The sequence below is a fragment of the Myodes glareolus genome, chromosome 1, assembly GCF_982192425.1.
Source record: "Myodes glareolus chromosome 1, mMyoGla1.1, whole genome shotgun sequence".
NCBI classification, from domain to species: Eukaryota; Metazoa; Chordata; class Mammalia; order Rodentia; family Cricetidae; genus Myodes; species Myodes glareolus.
Window position 1 is genome coordinate 57,383,901 of NC_142026.1, and position 15,112 is coordinate 57,399,012.

Consider the following 15,112-nt stretch of genomic DNA (forward strand, 5'->3'; position numbering starts at 1 on the left):
AAAATGACGATTGCTGGGAATAAGTCACATGGTAGCCGGAAAGCTGGGGCGGCTGCCGGAAGTTCCTTTCCACTTCGCCTTTCCTGTAGGAGCTCGAACTTGGGCATGACGTAGTTTCCGCTTCCTGCACGTTTTTTCTTCCGGCCCTCTAGTACCGTGCACTGGGCCTGGTTTTCGACTCCGGCTGGGGTTGCGGAAGGCGGCAGTGATCATGGCGATGTTTGAGCAGATGAGAGCGAACGTGGGCAAGTTGCTCAAGGGTATCGACAGGTCTGAGCTCGGCTGCAGGGCGCTCTCTGGCTAAGCGGGGTGGAGAAGAGGGGGAGCCAACCAGGGGCGGCCAGGGCTCTACTCTCATCCAGAGTGGTGTTTCTCCAAGTTTCCCTCCGTCCCTCGGCTTTCCCTTTTACCGCCGCCTAAGACTCTCAGTGTCTTTTAGTCTCTTAGTCTCTCACTTCTTCGCTCTTGTCAGCCATCAAACATAAGGTTCACTGATACCTACTCGACCAGTGGGAACCGGAGGTGATGGAGACAACCACGGGTCCTGCTTTCCTGGACTTAGGTTCTCGTTCCAGCCGGGCGACAACACCTTTCAACAGTGACAGCAAGGACCGATCAGGGCCAGACCAGGGCAAGCCACGTATAATCCTAGGCAGGAGAGAATAGGATCCAAGAGGATGTCAGTAGATGCTCAGGAAGCCACATATACAGGCTGCGGAGACTGACTGAGGTTGGAGGCATCCTGAATGGCTGCAGTAGGGCTACTGGAGAATGCACAGTTGGTCAGCTCTCTGGGTAGATCTAATGGATGGTACTAGCTTTATTATTTATTGTAAAATCGAATGAATGTAGGTTTATTAAAAGGCTAATAAAGAGAGGGATACTCCAGGGCCAAATTTAAAGCTGTAGAATGAAAGAGAGTGATCTTCAAGTTAACGAATTACAGTGGTAGTCCCTTAGCCCTTTGTTTACCCATCGCTGTCTGTTTAGTTGTCTCCCGCTTTCCTTTTGAAACAGGTTCTCACCACACATCCCAGACTAACCTCAAGCTTGCAGTCCTCCTGCCCGTCCCCATCTGTCCGATCTGTCCCCCCCATGAAAGGCATGCAGTGCCATGCCAGGCCACTCACCCATCATGTTTCCCTTCCAGGTACAATCCTGAAAACTTGGCGACCCTGGAACGGTATGTGGAGACACAGGCCAAGGAGAATGCCTATGATCTGGAGGCCAACCTGGCTGTCCTGAAATTGTGAGTGTCTGTCCTTTCCCCTCCCTCATGTCAGCAGCACGATGCCACTCTGGGTAGGGAACTGGGTGCCTACACGCCCAGGGCAAGCTGCAGGATGTGGCTGCTCTTTGGTGTGTAAGCTAGGAAGCCAAGCAAGTCAGGGCAGGGTTTTTTTTGTTGTTGTTGTTCTTTTTGTTTTTAATTAACTACAAAACAACAAGCTCATCTTTAAACAGTTCTGTTGCTTGACAAAATACTATAAATGAACAACCATGTTGCTGGTGCCGCTGGCCTTCTGCCGCATGCTCTGCCTACCACACCCCCACCTTATGTAGCCACTGTCGAACTCTACGGCCTGGCTTCAGGTATTTGCATCCAGATTAGTTTAGCTCAGGCGTGTTTGCTATGAGCTCAGCTGTAATCACGCAGCACAAGCTCTGTTCCTAGCATCTTCCTGTCAGCCCTGGGTTAGAGCCCTTTGTCTTCTCCCATTTTTATGTGTATGTGTGCGCATGTCTGTGGAAAGAATGTGTGTGTACACATGCATGTGGCGCCCCGAAGTTGATGTCAGGATTCATCTTCAGTCGCTCTTCTGCCTTACTCCTTGAGTCAGGGTCCTAGTGAACCCCGCATCACTGAACCAGCCCCTCTTCACTAAGCAGCTTGCTCCTGGAATCTGCTGTTTTCACCTTCAGAGGCTGGAATTGCAGACAAGTTACTATGCTCCCTGGCATAAATATTTGTTTCATTCCCTTTCATTCCTTTGTCTTACGTGTGTGAGGGCCACAAGTGTGGAGGTCCAAGGACGACTTGGAGCAGTCAGTTCTTGCTTTCCATCTTTTTTGTTTGTTCGGTTTTGGGGACAGGGTCTCTACATATGCCTGGCTGTCCTGGAACTCCCTCTGTAGAGCAGGCTGACCTCGAACTCACAGAGGTCTGCCTGCCTCTGCCTCCTGAGTGCTGGGATGAAAGGTGTGTGCCACCTTGCCTGTCACTTTCCACCTTCTGGAGTTTCTGCCTTTGAAGGCTACCTAGCCTCTGGTTTCCATACTTCTAGAAGACTGCAATTACCTGACTACAGGAATGCTGGGATTACAAATATACCCACTACAACCCATATTTATGGGTTCAGGAGAGTGAACTTGGGTCATCGAGTTTACACAGTGTTTTTACTGACTAAGCCATCTCTCTGCCCCCTTTTCTAGTTTGGTTTTTATATTTTTAGGCAGGGTCCTGTAGCTCCCACTGGCCTTAAACTTGCTATCAAGATGACCTTGAACTCTTTCTCCCAAGTGCAGGGATTAAGAACCTGTGCTATCAGGCACAGCTTCCCCCTAGACCCACCCAGCATTTTACCATATTGCTCAGGTTGGCCTTAAACTGCTGGGGTTCCCCTCCTCCGACTAACAAGTACAGTGAGTACAGGCACGTGCTACCTGCGTAGCTGCCCTCCAGTGCTTTCCTGGCACACTACCAGCCGTATAACTTAGTTTATTTTGGTATCTTGGTTTTTGGGTCAAGGTCTCTCACTATGCAGTTGTTGACTCTGGACTTACTGTGTAGACCAGGCTGGCCTTGAACTGAGAGGTCCACCTGCCTCTGCCTCAACCGCTGGTGTGCTTTAGCTTTTCCAGCTGTGAAATGGAGGTGTTTGCTGCAGGGCTGGCCGCTCCTTGAGTGCTCGCTGTGTGCTGGTCTGTATTACAGGTTGTGTGTCGTGTGGGAAAGTGAATGTAGGTGGCCTGGTCTAACCCTATTCCTTTGTGAATTATGTGACAGTGTCCACCCTTTTTGGTGGCTGTGAAGATTAACTGTTCTCCTGCCCAGAGTAGGGAAGTTAAATTTACATAGAAGATACAGTTGACGTTGGAGCCCACACATTCCCAGCTTCCAAACTCCAGACTAGAACAGCAGCTTCCTGGCGATTTCTCAGAAAATTAGGAAAGAGCCTTCCTCAAGACCCAATAATACCACTTCTGGGTATATATCCAAAGGATACTCAATCGTGCCACAAGGACATGTGCTCAACTATGTTCATAGCAGCATCGTTTGCCATAGCCAGAACCTGGAAACCACCTAAATGCCTCGCGATCAAAGAATGGATAAGAAAAATGTACATTTACACAATGGAGTACTACACAGCAGGAAAAAATAACGGCAGCTTGAATTTTGCAGGAAAATGGATGGAACTAGAAAACATTATTTTGAGTGAGGTAACCCAGACACAGAAAGACAGTTATCACATGTACTCACTCCGAGGTGGTTTTTAAACATAAAGCAAAGAAAGCCAGCCTACAAACCACAATCCCAGAGAACTTAGACAACAATGTAGACACTAAGAGAGACTTATATAGATCTAATCTACATGGGAAGTAGAAAGTATAAAAAGACAAGATCTCCTGAGTAAATTGGAAGCATGGGGACCTTGGGGGAAGATTGAAGGAGGGAGAGAAGAGGCAGGGAGGGGAGCAGAGAAAAATGTGGAGCTCAATAAATGTCAATTAAGAAAAAAAGGAACAGCAGCTTCCTGCCTGTCTATCATGGCATTCAAGGGCTATCATTTTATCCATTTGCATAAATAAGCCCAAATTGGCTTTAAAGTTGCAGTCTGCCTGGGTCCTGGGATTGCAGGCACATGCCACTACAGCCAGCTTTGTGAGATGCCACCATTGTTATGTCTCTTATTCTTCTCAGGTACCAGTTCAACCCAGCCTTCTTTCAGACCACAGTCACTGCCCAGATTCTGCTGAAAGCCCTCACCAACCTGCCCCACACCGACTTCACCCTGTGTAAATGTATGATCGACCAGGCACATGTATCCTTCCTTCCTGCGACTGGGAAGCAGGGCAGGTGGAGGGATCCGGGCATACCTCCAAACAACTGGTGCCTGCTCTGGACTCAGCTTGATGCTGGGTCAGCCTCAGATGGTGGCAGTACTCGTGTGTCTCACATAACGGAGGTTTGAGGACAACTTGGGATAGTCAGTTCTCCCCTTCCACTGTGGGCTCCAAGAATTTGGGTGATGCTGTATGGCACTCATGTGTCTCCGAGTGTATATGGATTCCAAGGACAATTAAGAGTAGTCCACTGTGGGTTCTGGGGATTTGGTTTGTTAGGCTTGTACCAAGCATTTTTACCTGCTGGACCATCTCTTTTTGTTAGTTTGCTTTTTTGAGACAGGGTTTCTCTGTGTAACAGTCTTGGCTGTCCTGGAACTCACTGTGTAGACCAGGCTGGCCTCGAACTGAGAGTTGCCTGGCTCTGACTCCCGAGTGCTGGGATTAAAGGCGTGCACCACCACCAATTGGCACCTGCTAGATCATCTTGCTGGTTCAGAATTTTTTATCTACTTTTATTCATGTATTTATTTTGAGGGTCTTGACTGTATGACCCTAGCTGGCCTAGAACTTACTATGTAGACCAGGCTGTGCTTGAAATCCCAGAGATCCGCTGCTGCTTCTGTCTCTCAGGTGGTGGGTATTTTTGTGATATTGAGGATGGAACCCAAACCCTTACACATGTAAGGCAAGTATACAAGCATTGTACTACTGAAGTACATCCCTATCCTAATTCCCAGTTCTTTTTCTGGTTTAAAAAAGTGGCAACTAGGAGAAGATAGGTGAAGAGGGTGGGCTAGATCCACACTGTAGCCTCCACAGGTTTCTGCGTTGATTCCTTAATGCGTCCTGACGCCAGCAAGAAGAGCGGCCCATCCGACAGATCTTGTACCTTGGGGACCTGCTGGAGACATGCCATTTTCAAGCCTTCTGGGTAATGTCCTTTGGGTGTTGGAGACTTGTCTCACATGTGGGAGGCCCTGGGTGCCATCCCTACCAGTTCTTAATAAAACCAGGCATGTTAGAGCGTGCCTGTAATTCTAGAAGGTGGGGGGCAATAGTCATCCTCAGCTGCACAGAGACTTTGAGGCCAGCCTGAGCTATGTGAGAACCTGTCATGCAAAACATGCAAAAGCAGTGGTGCCTGCTTAGTCACAGGCTCTGTCCTCTGTCTCCATCTTTACACGGAGCCCATGTGGCTCGGTCTGACCCTGACCCTGTCTCCTTTCCTGTGTTGTCAGGTGGAAACAAGCTCTCTGCCCATCTGCGCTGAGCCCAGGGAATGCTAGGCCAGGCAGGTGGCCCCTGCCTGAAGTACCACTTTTTTTTTTTCTTTTTTTTTTTGAGACAGGGTTTCTCTGTAGCTTTGGAGCCTATCCTGGCACTAGCTCTTGTAGACCAGGTGGGTCTCGAACTCACAGAGACCCACCTGACTCTGCCTCCGAGTGCTGGGATTAAAGGCATGCGCCACCACCAGATGTAAAGTACCAGTTCTTAGGAGGCTGAGGATAGAGTTCCAGGCCAGGGACTGGAGAGATGGCTCAGCAGTTAAGCTCTTCCTCACAACTATCTGTAACTTCAGCTCCAGGAGTTCTTGCATGCTCTCCTGGCCTTAGTGGCCACTGGCCATGCGCATGGTGCATAGACATACGTGCAGGCAAAATACCCATACACATAAAATAATATATGTAAGGTTTTTTTTGTTTTATTTATTTATTTATTTGTTTTTTAAAGAAAAGGGATACTGGAGAGATAGCTCAGAGGTTAAGAGCACTGCCTGCTCTTCCAAAGATTCTGAGTTCAATTCCCAGCAACCACACAGTGACTCACAACCATCTGTAATGAGGTCTGTAACGCCCTCCTCTGGCCACAGGCACACATGCAGGCAGAACACTATATACATTATAAATCAGTCTTTAAAAAATAAAAAGGGCTGGAGAGATGGCTCAGAGGTTAAGAGCACTGACTGATCTTCCAGAGTTCCTGAGTTCAATTCCCAGCAACCACATGGTAGCTCACAGCCATCTGTAATGAGATCTGGTGCCCTCTTCTGGCCAGCAAGCATGCAGACAGACAGAACACTGTATACATAATAAATAAATCTTTAAAAAAAAAAATAAAATAAAAAAGGTGGGTATTGCTGCAAAGGATCAGAATGTGGTTCCCAGCATCCTTGTTGGGCAGCCTCTTCCAGCCACTGGACACCTACCCACAGTTGCTCATACTCAGATAGACCCACATACACACAAATAAGAATAAAGTGCTACCTTCTGACATAACCCTTTAGAGAAAGAGTTGGGTCAGCTTTTGCTACACAGTAAAAGAAAAAAGTGGGAGAGGAGGGAAAAAAATAAAAGCCCACAATTCTCGTGGGCCTCCAGCCTGCCAGGGTCTGCAGTGAGCATGTGTGTTTCTACGATCCTTCCTGGAACAGCTGAGAAGTGGGTGAGGCCTTGCTCTGCTCCATCCAAGGTAAAGCTATAGAAATATCAGACAATTGCAGATTCAAAATATTCAGAAATAAGACAAAACAGAAAGTCTCACATCCCAGACCTTCCTGTTCAGTGATCAAGTCAAGGGCAGTGGCTCATCCTGCTCAGTGTCCCCTTCGAAGCCACTGTTCAGTTCCCTGAGGGGTTTGTGGTGCCTTCTGTCCAGCCCTCAGCTCACACCAACTCCCAGTAGATCCACGGTGACGTTGGCCTTGCAGGCTCCCAGCTTCCAGCCCCTTTCCTACCCTGTTGGTCATTCAGCAGGACAGTGGCTCTCCTATGTTTCCTCTCTCCTTAGTAGCTGCTTCTAACAAAGTGTAGGCTCTCCATTCTCCCACTCCGTTGCTGGGATCTGAAACTGGAAGCTGCAGAGAGGAGAGTTCCAGACAGAGCCCCACAGTAGGCCTGAGGTCGCCATGTGTGGCTTCTTGGAGGAGGAGGGGAAGTCGTGAGGTGGCATCTGTCGATGAAGGAGGGGGAGGCAGGGGAGAGGATGCAGATGACTCACCAAGACTCATAACTTAGACTTGTGTGCTTGTGTATGTACATTTTGTGATTTGATTGTTGGATGTCCCAGCAATGCAGTGGTGCACGCCTTTAATTCCAGCACTTAGGGGGCAGAGGCCAGCCTGGTCTACAGAGACAATTCCAGAACAGCCAGGGTTATACAGAGAAACCCTGTCTTTGGGAGTTAGGGGGGGAAATAGGGCCTTCTGTACCCAGGCTGGTCAAACCTGCTATGGAACTGAGATTGGCTTTGACCTCCTGAACCTCCTGCTTCTATCTCATTGCCAGGATTGCAGACATTACCACCATACTCAGCAGTAGATTTGTTTATTTGTTGAATTTTGAGACAGTTAACCTAGACTAGCCGAGAACTTGAGGTCCTTCTGCTCCAGCCTCTAGAACATCAGCACTCTGGCTGATGAATGCAGATAGTAGCACTGCTGGTGTTAATACTCTGGACGTCATTTCTTTTGCAGCAAGCCCTGGACGAGAACATGGACCTCTTGGAAGGCATAACTGGCTTTGAAGACTCTGTCCGAAAATGTGAGTCTTCCTGAGTCTGGGTTCCTGAGGGACGTGGTCAGCAAGGTCCTAAGAAATGGTCTCTCTTCACTGTTCGACAGTCAGTGGGACCTGGGTGAATGGATTCAGTGGATGAGGCAGGCTGAAGCCTCTTGCAATAGCCAGCTTTATTCAGCGTATCAGACAGTTTATGTTTTTTTTTAAATATTTATTCATTTATTATGTATACAATATTTTGTCTATGTGTATGCCTGCAGGCCAGAAGAGGGCACCAGACCCCATTACAGATGGTTGTGAGCCACCATGTGGTTGCTGGGAATTGAACTCAGGACCTTTGGAAGAGCAGGCAATGCTCTTAACCTCTGAGCCATCTCTCCAGCCCCCGACAGTTTATGTTTTGAAGTTTAAGAAGAATCATATGAGCAGAGTTCACATAAGTTCAAGACACTGGGAAACTTTTTTTTTTTTTTGCTTTGTTTGATTGTTTTTGAGGCATGGTTTCCTCTGTGCAACCTTGGCTGTCCTGGAACTAGTTCTCTGTAGGCCAGGCTGGCCCCAAACTCAGAGCTCCACCTGCCTCTGCCTTCTGAGTTAAAGGACTGTGCCACCACTTCTGGCTTGGGAAACTTTTTTTTTTTTTGAATAACAAAAGTTAGCAGCTATGTGTAGTCTGAAGCAAACCCCCTCCTATTTACTTGGCATAAAAGCACATTCCAAGAAAATCCCATGTTTAGAAGGAACAGAAACTAAGGTGAGTTACAGTTTTCGTGGAGTTTTCTCATGAGCAGTCAGAATTACACACAGCTCCTCTCTTAGCCTGTGTTCCGACAGCTTCTCACCGTCTTCGTCTTCCGCAGTTATCTGCCATGTGGTGGGCATCACGTACCAGCACATCGACCGCTGGCTGCTTGCCGAGATGCTTGGAGATCTTACCGGTGAGGCCTGGTGGTGTTTGTGTCGGTCTGCAAAGGTGCAGGTAGTTTGGGCAGGGGAGCGCAGCCAGCTCAGGGGAACCCATTGCGCCATTTCTAGGCCATTACTTGGTCCAGAGAGGGGCTAAGTAGGTTTGGTATAGGATGTTGCCCTCTAAATCTCTGAGTTGAAGACCAGCTAGTGCCATATAGTGAGACCCTGGCTCAAAAACAAGGTGCTGCCCCCACCAGGTGTGTCCGCCTGTAATCCCAGTGATCTGAAGCTGGGGCAGGAGGATTGTCAAGTTGCAGACAAGCATCAGCCTTAGGGTAAGATTTGAATGTCTGCTGTGTCAGACAATGGTCCTGATGCTAACCATGGTTGTGACTACAAAAGCTCAGATCTTTTTCTTAGATGGAGCAAAATGGACAAGATATTTGCATCTTGTAGTAACTGGTGCTGCCAAGCAAGGGTAGTGAGGCCACTTTAGAGGGACAGCATTTGGCAGGGGCCCCAGTGTCTTAAGGTGGGCACTCTAAGAAGAAAGTAGATGTTATGATCCTACGGCAGGGGCCTGCCTGTCGTGTGTGCTATGGAATCAGAGCAGCATGATTCAGGCAACTGTCCTTGCAGTCTTGTGAGGGGCTCGAGAGACTTCAGTGACCTTTGCTCTGGAGTGACTGTGGGCATGGGTGGGCCTTGGTCGGAGTGACTTCAAAGGTCCCTCCAAACCAAAATCATTTTCAAAAAGAAGCATGGGAGCTGGAGAGGGTCCTGCAGTTGCTACTCAATCTCAAAGACAGTTTGATCCCAGCACCCATGGTGGGTGGTTCACAAGCACCAAGAAATTCAATGTTCTCTCTAACTCTGTGTCAATTCACACTTGGACACATAGATACAGTTGGCTGGAGTGATGGCTCAGCAGTTAAGCTGCTCTTCCAGATGTTCTGAGATGATCTGGTGTTCTGAGATGATCCAGATGTTCCAGATGATCTGGTGCCCTCTTCTGGTGTGCAAGCAGGACACTGTATGCATACATAAATAAGTCTTTTAAAAAGTAGGAAGAAATAGGAGCACTGAGGGAACCTGGGCCTGGAGTCACACACTTTATAATCCCAGTACTAGGGAGGAGGATTAGTAGTTTAAATCTTCCTCAGCCACATGATTAGTTCCAAGCCACCTTGGGCAACAAGAAACCACTTCTCAAAAATGAAACAATAAAGCTGGGCGGTGGTGGCGCAGGCCTTTAATCCCAGCAGTTGGGAAGCAGAGGCAGGTGGATTTCAGCGGGTTCCTGGCCAGCCTGGTCTACAGAGTTCCAGGACCTGCTCACAAAGAAACCCTGTCTTGAGAATTTAAGAGGGTGGGGGCTAGTAGCACCCCCTGGTGGCCAAGTGGAGAATGAGCCTCCTGAAGGCAGGCCTTGTCCTAAAGGCAGGAGTTGCCTAGAGGCCAAAGGGGGCCTAGCTTGGTAAACCCTGACTTTCCTGCCTCAAAACCTCTGGGATTAGATAGACTTCAGGCAACCAACACCTCCACTCTGCCCATGTGACCTTTAGACAACCAGCTTAAGGTATGGATGAGCAAGTACGGCTGGAGCACTGACGAGTCGGGGCAGATCTTCATCTGCAGCCAGGAAGAGAGCATTAAGCCCAAGAACATCGTGGAAAAGATCGACTTTGACAGTGAGTGGCCTGGGGCCATGGACTGGGGAGCTGCGGTACCCTCATCAGAGCAGGCCGGGGTGTGCAGAGTACTAGGTGGAACCTTCCTTCCTAGGCTGCGTCTGCATCCAGGGAGAACCCGTGAGGGGTGCTGGGTGGCCTTCCCTGTCTCTAGCTCTTTCTAGGACCCAGAGGGACCTGGCAGGGTATATCCATTCCCTGCCTCACCTGTGCCAGGCTAGTCTTGCTTCTCTGTGCCTCAGTTTCTCATTTTAAAAAGGCAAGTGACGGAAACAATTATGACAGAGCCTGTGGTTCCTTGTGTTTGAGTCATTTGGTCCTACCATAAGGTCGTTGCTCATTGTAACGTGGAACTAATAGAAATGGCATGGTACCTACCTCCTGGAAGGGTCAACGTGAAGGGGGGGTCATGTTGTAGGGCACTTAGCCTAGGGTCAGGCGCAGAGCTCAGTGAATGTCAGTGACCACTGTCACCATCACACTTTAGTAAACAGACCGACCCAAAGAGAACAAAAGCAGGTGTGGCGGCTCACGACTTTAGTCTCAGCACTCGGGAGGTAGAAGGCCAGCCTAGGCTACCTAGCAAACTTCTGTCTTTAAATAAGCGACACGGGCAGTTATCTCGGTGCCCTGCCTCACTCTTCGGTCTGGGGAACAAATGCCATGCAGGGAAGAAAGGAGGGGCAGATTCCCTCCCCAGCTTTGGCTGTAGTGATGGACACCAGGGGGCTAGTAGCCACGCTGAGCAGCAGAGAGCTGTGTCATCTCCACACTGAGCACCCTCACCGCTACAGGCGGTGCTCGCCATGTTCGTGTCTCAGCGTTCCATAGAGGGTTCTGTCTGCAGGCCAGTGCCCAGTGAGTAACTTGTGAAAGTAACCAGAACAGGGGTAAATGCGCACAATACTTACTACCAGGTGTGTTCAAGCTCTTCATTTAACTCTATAATCCTATAAGATAGATGCTTTATACAGATGGGGAAACTGAGGCACAGAACTATTAAGTCCAAGACCACTGAACTACAGCACCAAACTACTTTTGTGATTATGACCTGCCTGAAAGACTAGTCTCGCTGGGAGGTGACTCTCCTCCTCTTCCCAAATTGACCTGGGTTTCTCCTTCTCAACAGGTGTATCCAGCATCATGGCCTCCTCCCAGTAACTGTGTGTGCCTTTAATAAAGACTTGTTCACTCCACCCTGCTGTCTCCTGCCTCTGCCCTCAGAGAGCCAACTTGTGGCCTGAACTAAGTCCTTTCCCTCATCTTGGGCGTCCCCCATGCCTTTCTCCTCCACCTCCTCCTCTGCCCCACCCTGTAGCCTTTCCCTGCCCCTCCTTCCTGACGGTGAGTCAGCCCAGGATGAGGCAGACTGATGGTGAACAGCTTGGGGAGTTGCCACCCTGGGGCCCTGGGCTCTTGAGGGAGCAGAGAGCATGCTGTGTTTAACACGTCATCGGTGCCCTCATCTAGAATGCAGAGAGTATGGCACTTCCTCAACTGGCGGGGGTGAGGTTAGAGGTGGCATCTGGCCAGTGCCCGCCTGGGAGTGGTGGCCTGCCAGTCCCAGCACTTGGGAGGCACAGGCAGGAAGATCAGGGGTTAAAACTACTCTTAGCTACATCAGACCCTGTCTTTAAAAGCAGGTGGAAGGGATCGGTCAATAAACTGCTTGCTGCTCCAATAAGATGTATGTACCTGTAACTGCGCACTAGGGGCCTCACAGGGGGTTCACAGAGGCTTGCTGGCTGCCTGTCTGATTTGATAGGGCTACAGCTGTAGTTCAGATTTGTTCAGTCCCGTGTCACAAAGAACACACCTCTAATTCCAGCCCTTGGGAAGCTGACTCCATGTGTGCACATTGCCAGTGACACAGCTGTAATCCCAGCCCTTGGGAGGCTGATCTCCATGTGTGAACATTGCCACACTTTACTGCTTTAAGTGGTTTGCGCCTGTTCCTCTAACAGCCCTTCACCACCGTTCATCTCACAGTGGAGGTTCATCACCAGGGTTGTTGGCTGCCTCTGCTGTTCTGATCAGAGAGGTTACCAGACCGCCTGCCGAGTCAGCTGTCTCCCTGCCACCCAATCCAGGTCACACCCAAGGCATTACAGGTGTTCTGGCCAGGTGTCCTTGAACAGGGTCAGGGTGAAGTCACTGGAGATAAAGTGACCCAGTAAATGTTCTGCCTTGGCCACTCCCATCTCCCTTGGGGCCCTGATCTGTCACACCAGTGAGTGGGTTGATTGCCTATTCAGCCTTCCCTGTCGCCAGCAGCCACCCAACATTCCTACCAGGATCCTATCCTTGTGAACCAGGGTGGGGCACACACCCTTTGCTCTGGTCTCCAGACCGCCATCAGCAAGCACCAGGAACTAGAACTTGCCTTAACAGGGGACAGAACAAATAACTTCTGTTGGGAAGTCAGCTCTGAGGTACGACAGGAGGGAGGCCTGGTATGCTGCCCCACCTGCCAACCATCTTGTAGAAATGACCTTTTGTTCTTTGACAGCCATATCTTACCCTGCTTTCAGTCTGGCTGACGAGTGACTCATTGACATTAGTCCATTTCTGACTCAATGGCTAGAGAATGCGAGTGAGTGTGAGTGCACATGCACACACACCCCTTCAAGCAGCTTCCAGGGCCACCATGATATTCCACTGTCTGCTCCTGTCCTGGGAGGCAGTCTTCTCAGTAGATTTCTCTTACAGTGTTAACAAGGGACAGGGGCCAGCCATGGTTTCCTGGTATTCTGGAGGCTGAGGCAGGAGGACTGCTTGGAACTTAAGATCAGCCCTGGCTACAGGGAGACCTTGGGTTGTGGAACGCTGACTAACAGGCATACAAGTCATTGCTGTCTTATAGCCTAGCGTAGTTTTGTGCTGGTCATGGTGGCACACTATAATCCCAGCACTTGGGGGACAGAGGCAGGTGCATCTCTGTGTGTTCCAGGCCAGCCAGGGGTACATGGCAAGATCTTGTCTAAAAGAAAAAGGTGTTGGGTTGGAGAGATACCGCAGTGATCACAGGCACTCGCCGCTCTTGTAGAGAACCTGGGTCCAGTTGTTAGAACCCACGTGGTAGTTCACGGTCCTCTAGTTCCAGGGCATCTGCCCTCTTCTGTCCTCAGAGGGTACCAGGGCACGTCACCCTCAACAAAGAACCAGCTGTGCTTATTATTTGAGACCCTCAGAGGACCTGGCTCTTAACAGTTCCTCCCTCCTGGAAGTGGGAGAAGGTGCATGAGTGTGTCGTTCCCCCCTCCCTTCCCCAGTTGTTATCTCTCATTGACGGTGAGTGTCTGTTAGGAATCGCTAAAGAGACCATTTCATTCAAACCTGTCTAGGTAGCTGCCTCCACTTTTTCGCCGTTAGGCTGGGAGGCTCAGAGCTCAGAGCTCACTGTAAGTGGACAGAGGGCTGCTGGCCAATTACACCCACTTCGGGAGTCTAAGCAGGAAGCGCTACAGGCAGACACACACACAGAATCCTAGCTCCTGAGGGCCAGGCAGTCAGGGAGAGTTCAAGGCCATCGTCAAATAGTGAGTTTGATATCAAAATGGGCTACTAGAGACCCTACCTTAAAAAAAAAAAAAATTAGCCTTTTCCCTGGAGTCCTTATTTTAGTAAGGGTGTCACACTTCTTTGTTCAGATCCTAAATCAGGAGGTCACCCTGATTTTCTCAACAAAGTTAAAATATTTCAAAATTTTTTGCACTTACTTGGGTGGGGGTGAGGGTGTGTGTGCGTGCACGCGCGCATGCGCGTGCGCACACACGCCACACGTGGAGGTCAGAGGACAGCTTGCAGGAATGCTTCTACTGTGTAGGGTCTGGAGATAAAACTCCAGTCATTAGGTATGCTGCGTAGCTTTACATCAACAGATACTAAAGTCATCTGAGAGGAAGGAACTTCAATTAAGAAAATGCCTCCAGCTGGGCGGTGGTGGCACACGCCTTTAACCCCAGCACTCAGGAGGCAGAGGCCGGCGGATCTCTGTGAGTATGAAGCCAGCCTAGTCTACAAGAGCTAGTTCCACGACAAGCTGCAAAGCTAAAGAGAAACGCTGTGGGGGTGGGAGAAGGACAAAATGCCTCCAGAGGGCTGGGCTGGGCTGTGGGCAAGCCTGCTGGGCATTTCTTAACTAGTGATTGATGGGGGAGGACACAGCCTCTTGTAGGTGGGGTCAATCCTGAGCTGATGATCCTGGGTTCTTTAAGAAAGCAGTCTGAACAAGCCATGAGGAACAAACCAGTAAGCAGCACCCATCTATCAGCTCCTGCCTCTAGGTTCCTACCCTGTTTGAGTTCCTATCCTGGCTTATTTGAAGAGCAATCCTATAGAAGTGTAAGCCAAATAAAACTCTTGCCTCCCCAACTTTTTTTTTTTTTTTTGGTCTTGGTGTTTTCCTTGCAGCAATAGAAACCCTAAGACATTAGGCTTGGCATTATCTTTACCTGCTGAGCTATCTCACCAGTTCCTAATTGCAGCGGTGTTTGGGTCTTGTTTTGTTAAACAAGGTCTCCTTGTAACCCAGACTGACCTTGAACTAGCTGATCCTCTGGGGTGTTCTAGCTGTGGACCTGAGTTACACACCTGGTTTTCAGCCCATTCATTCATAAATTCACTTCGGATTAGTAAGTTTCCTCTGGGTACCAGACACTGCTTCAGAGGCCAGGGCTAGAACAGAATCTGAAGCAAAGGTCCCCTTCCCTCCCTTGTGGGTTGCTATTTTGGGGAAAGAAACAGCCAAGACAGAACAGCAATGAATCAACAGTGTTAAAAGGTGAAAAGTATTACGGACAAAGGTGCAGGAGGCAGTTCTTGTTTAGCGGATGTTTGAATGCAACTTAAGCACCTCTGGTTAGGCAAGCATTCAACCTGTAGGCCATGCCCCCAGGCCCTCACCGGTGGATTCTAGCTAAGCGCTTT

General features: G+C 49.4%; 1 protein-coding gene across 1 annotated transcript; it reads left to right on the forward strand.

Moving 5' to 3' along the window:
* The first annotated feature begins 112 nt into the window (after nt 1-112).
* On the forward strand, nt 113-11,379 carry Eif3k (eukaryotic translation initiation factor 3 subunit K). The gene is made up of 8 exons (XM_048439636.3): nt 113-270; nt 1,151-1,249; nt 3,923-4,043; nt 4,925-4,999; nt 7,541-7,607; nt 8,444-8,521; nt 10,058-10,183; nt 11,313-11,379. The coding sequence occupies exons 1-8, from the start codon at nt 212-214 to the stop codon at nt 11,342-11,344; spliced, it is 657 nt and encodes a 218-aa protein (XP_048295593.3). The 5' UTR covers nt 113-211; the 3' UTR covers nt 11,345-11,379.
* Nucleotides 11,380-15,112: the final 3,733 nt, after the last annotated feature.

Bases quoted from the DNA above. Each gene is read 5' to 3' on its own strand.
- Eif3k (XM_048439636.3), top strand. From the start codon at position 212: ATGGCGATGTTTGAGCAGATGAGAGCGAACGTGGGCAAGTTGCTCAAG. The intron at 7,608-8,443 runs GTGAGTCTTCCT...CGTCTTCCGCAG, and splicing joins TGAAGACTCTGTCCGAAAAT to TTATCTGCCATGTGGTGGGC. The intron at 8,522-10,057 runs GTGAGGCCTGGT...TGTGACCTTTAG, and splicing joins GATGCTTGGAGATCTTACCG to ACAACCAGCTTAAGGTATGG.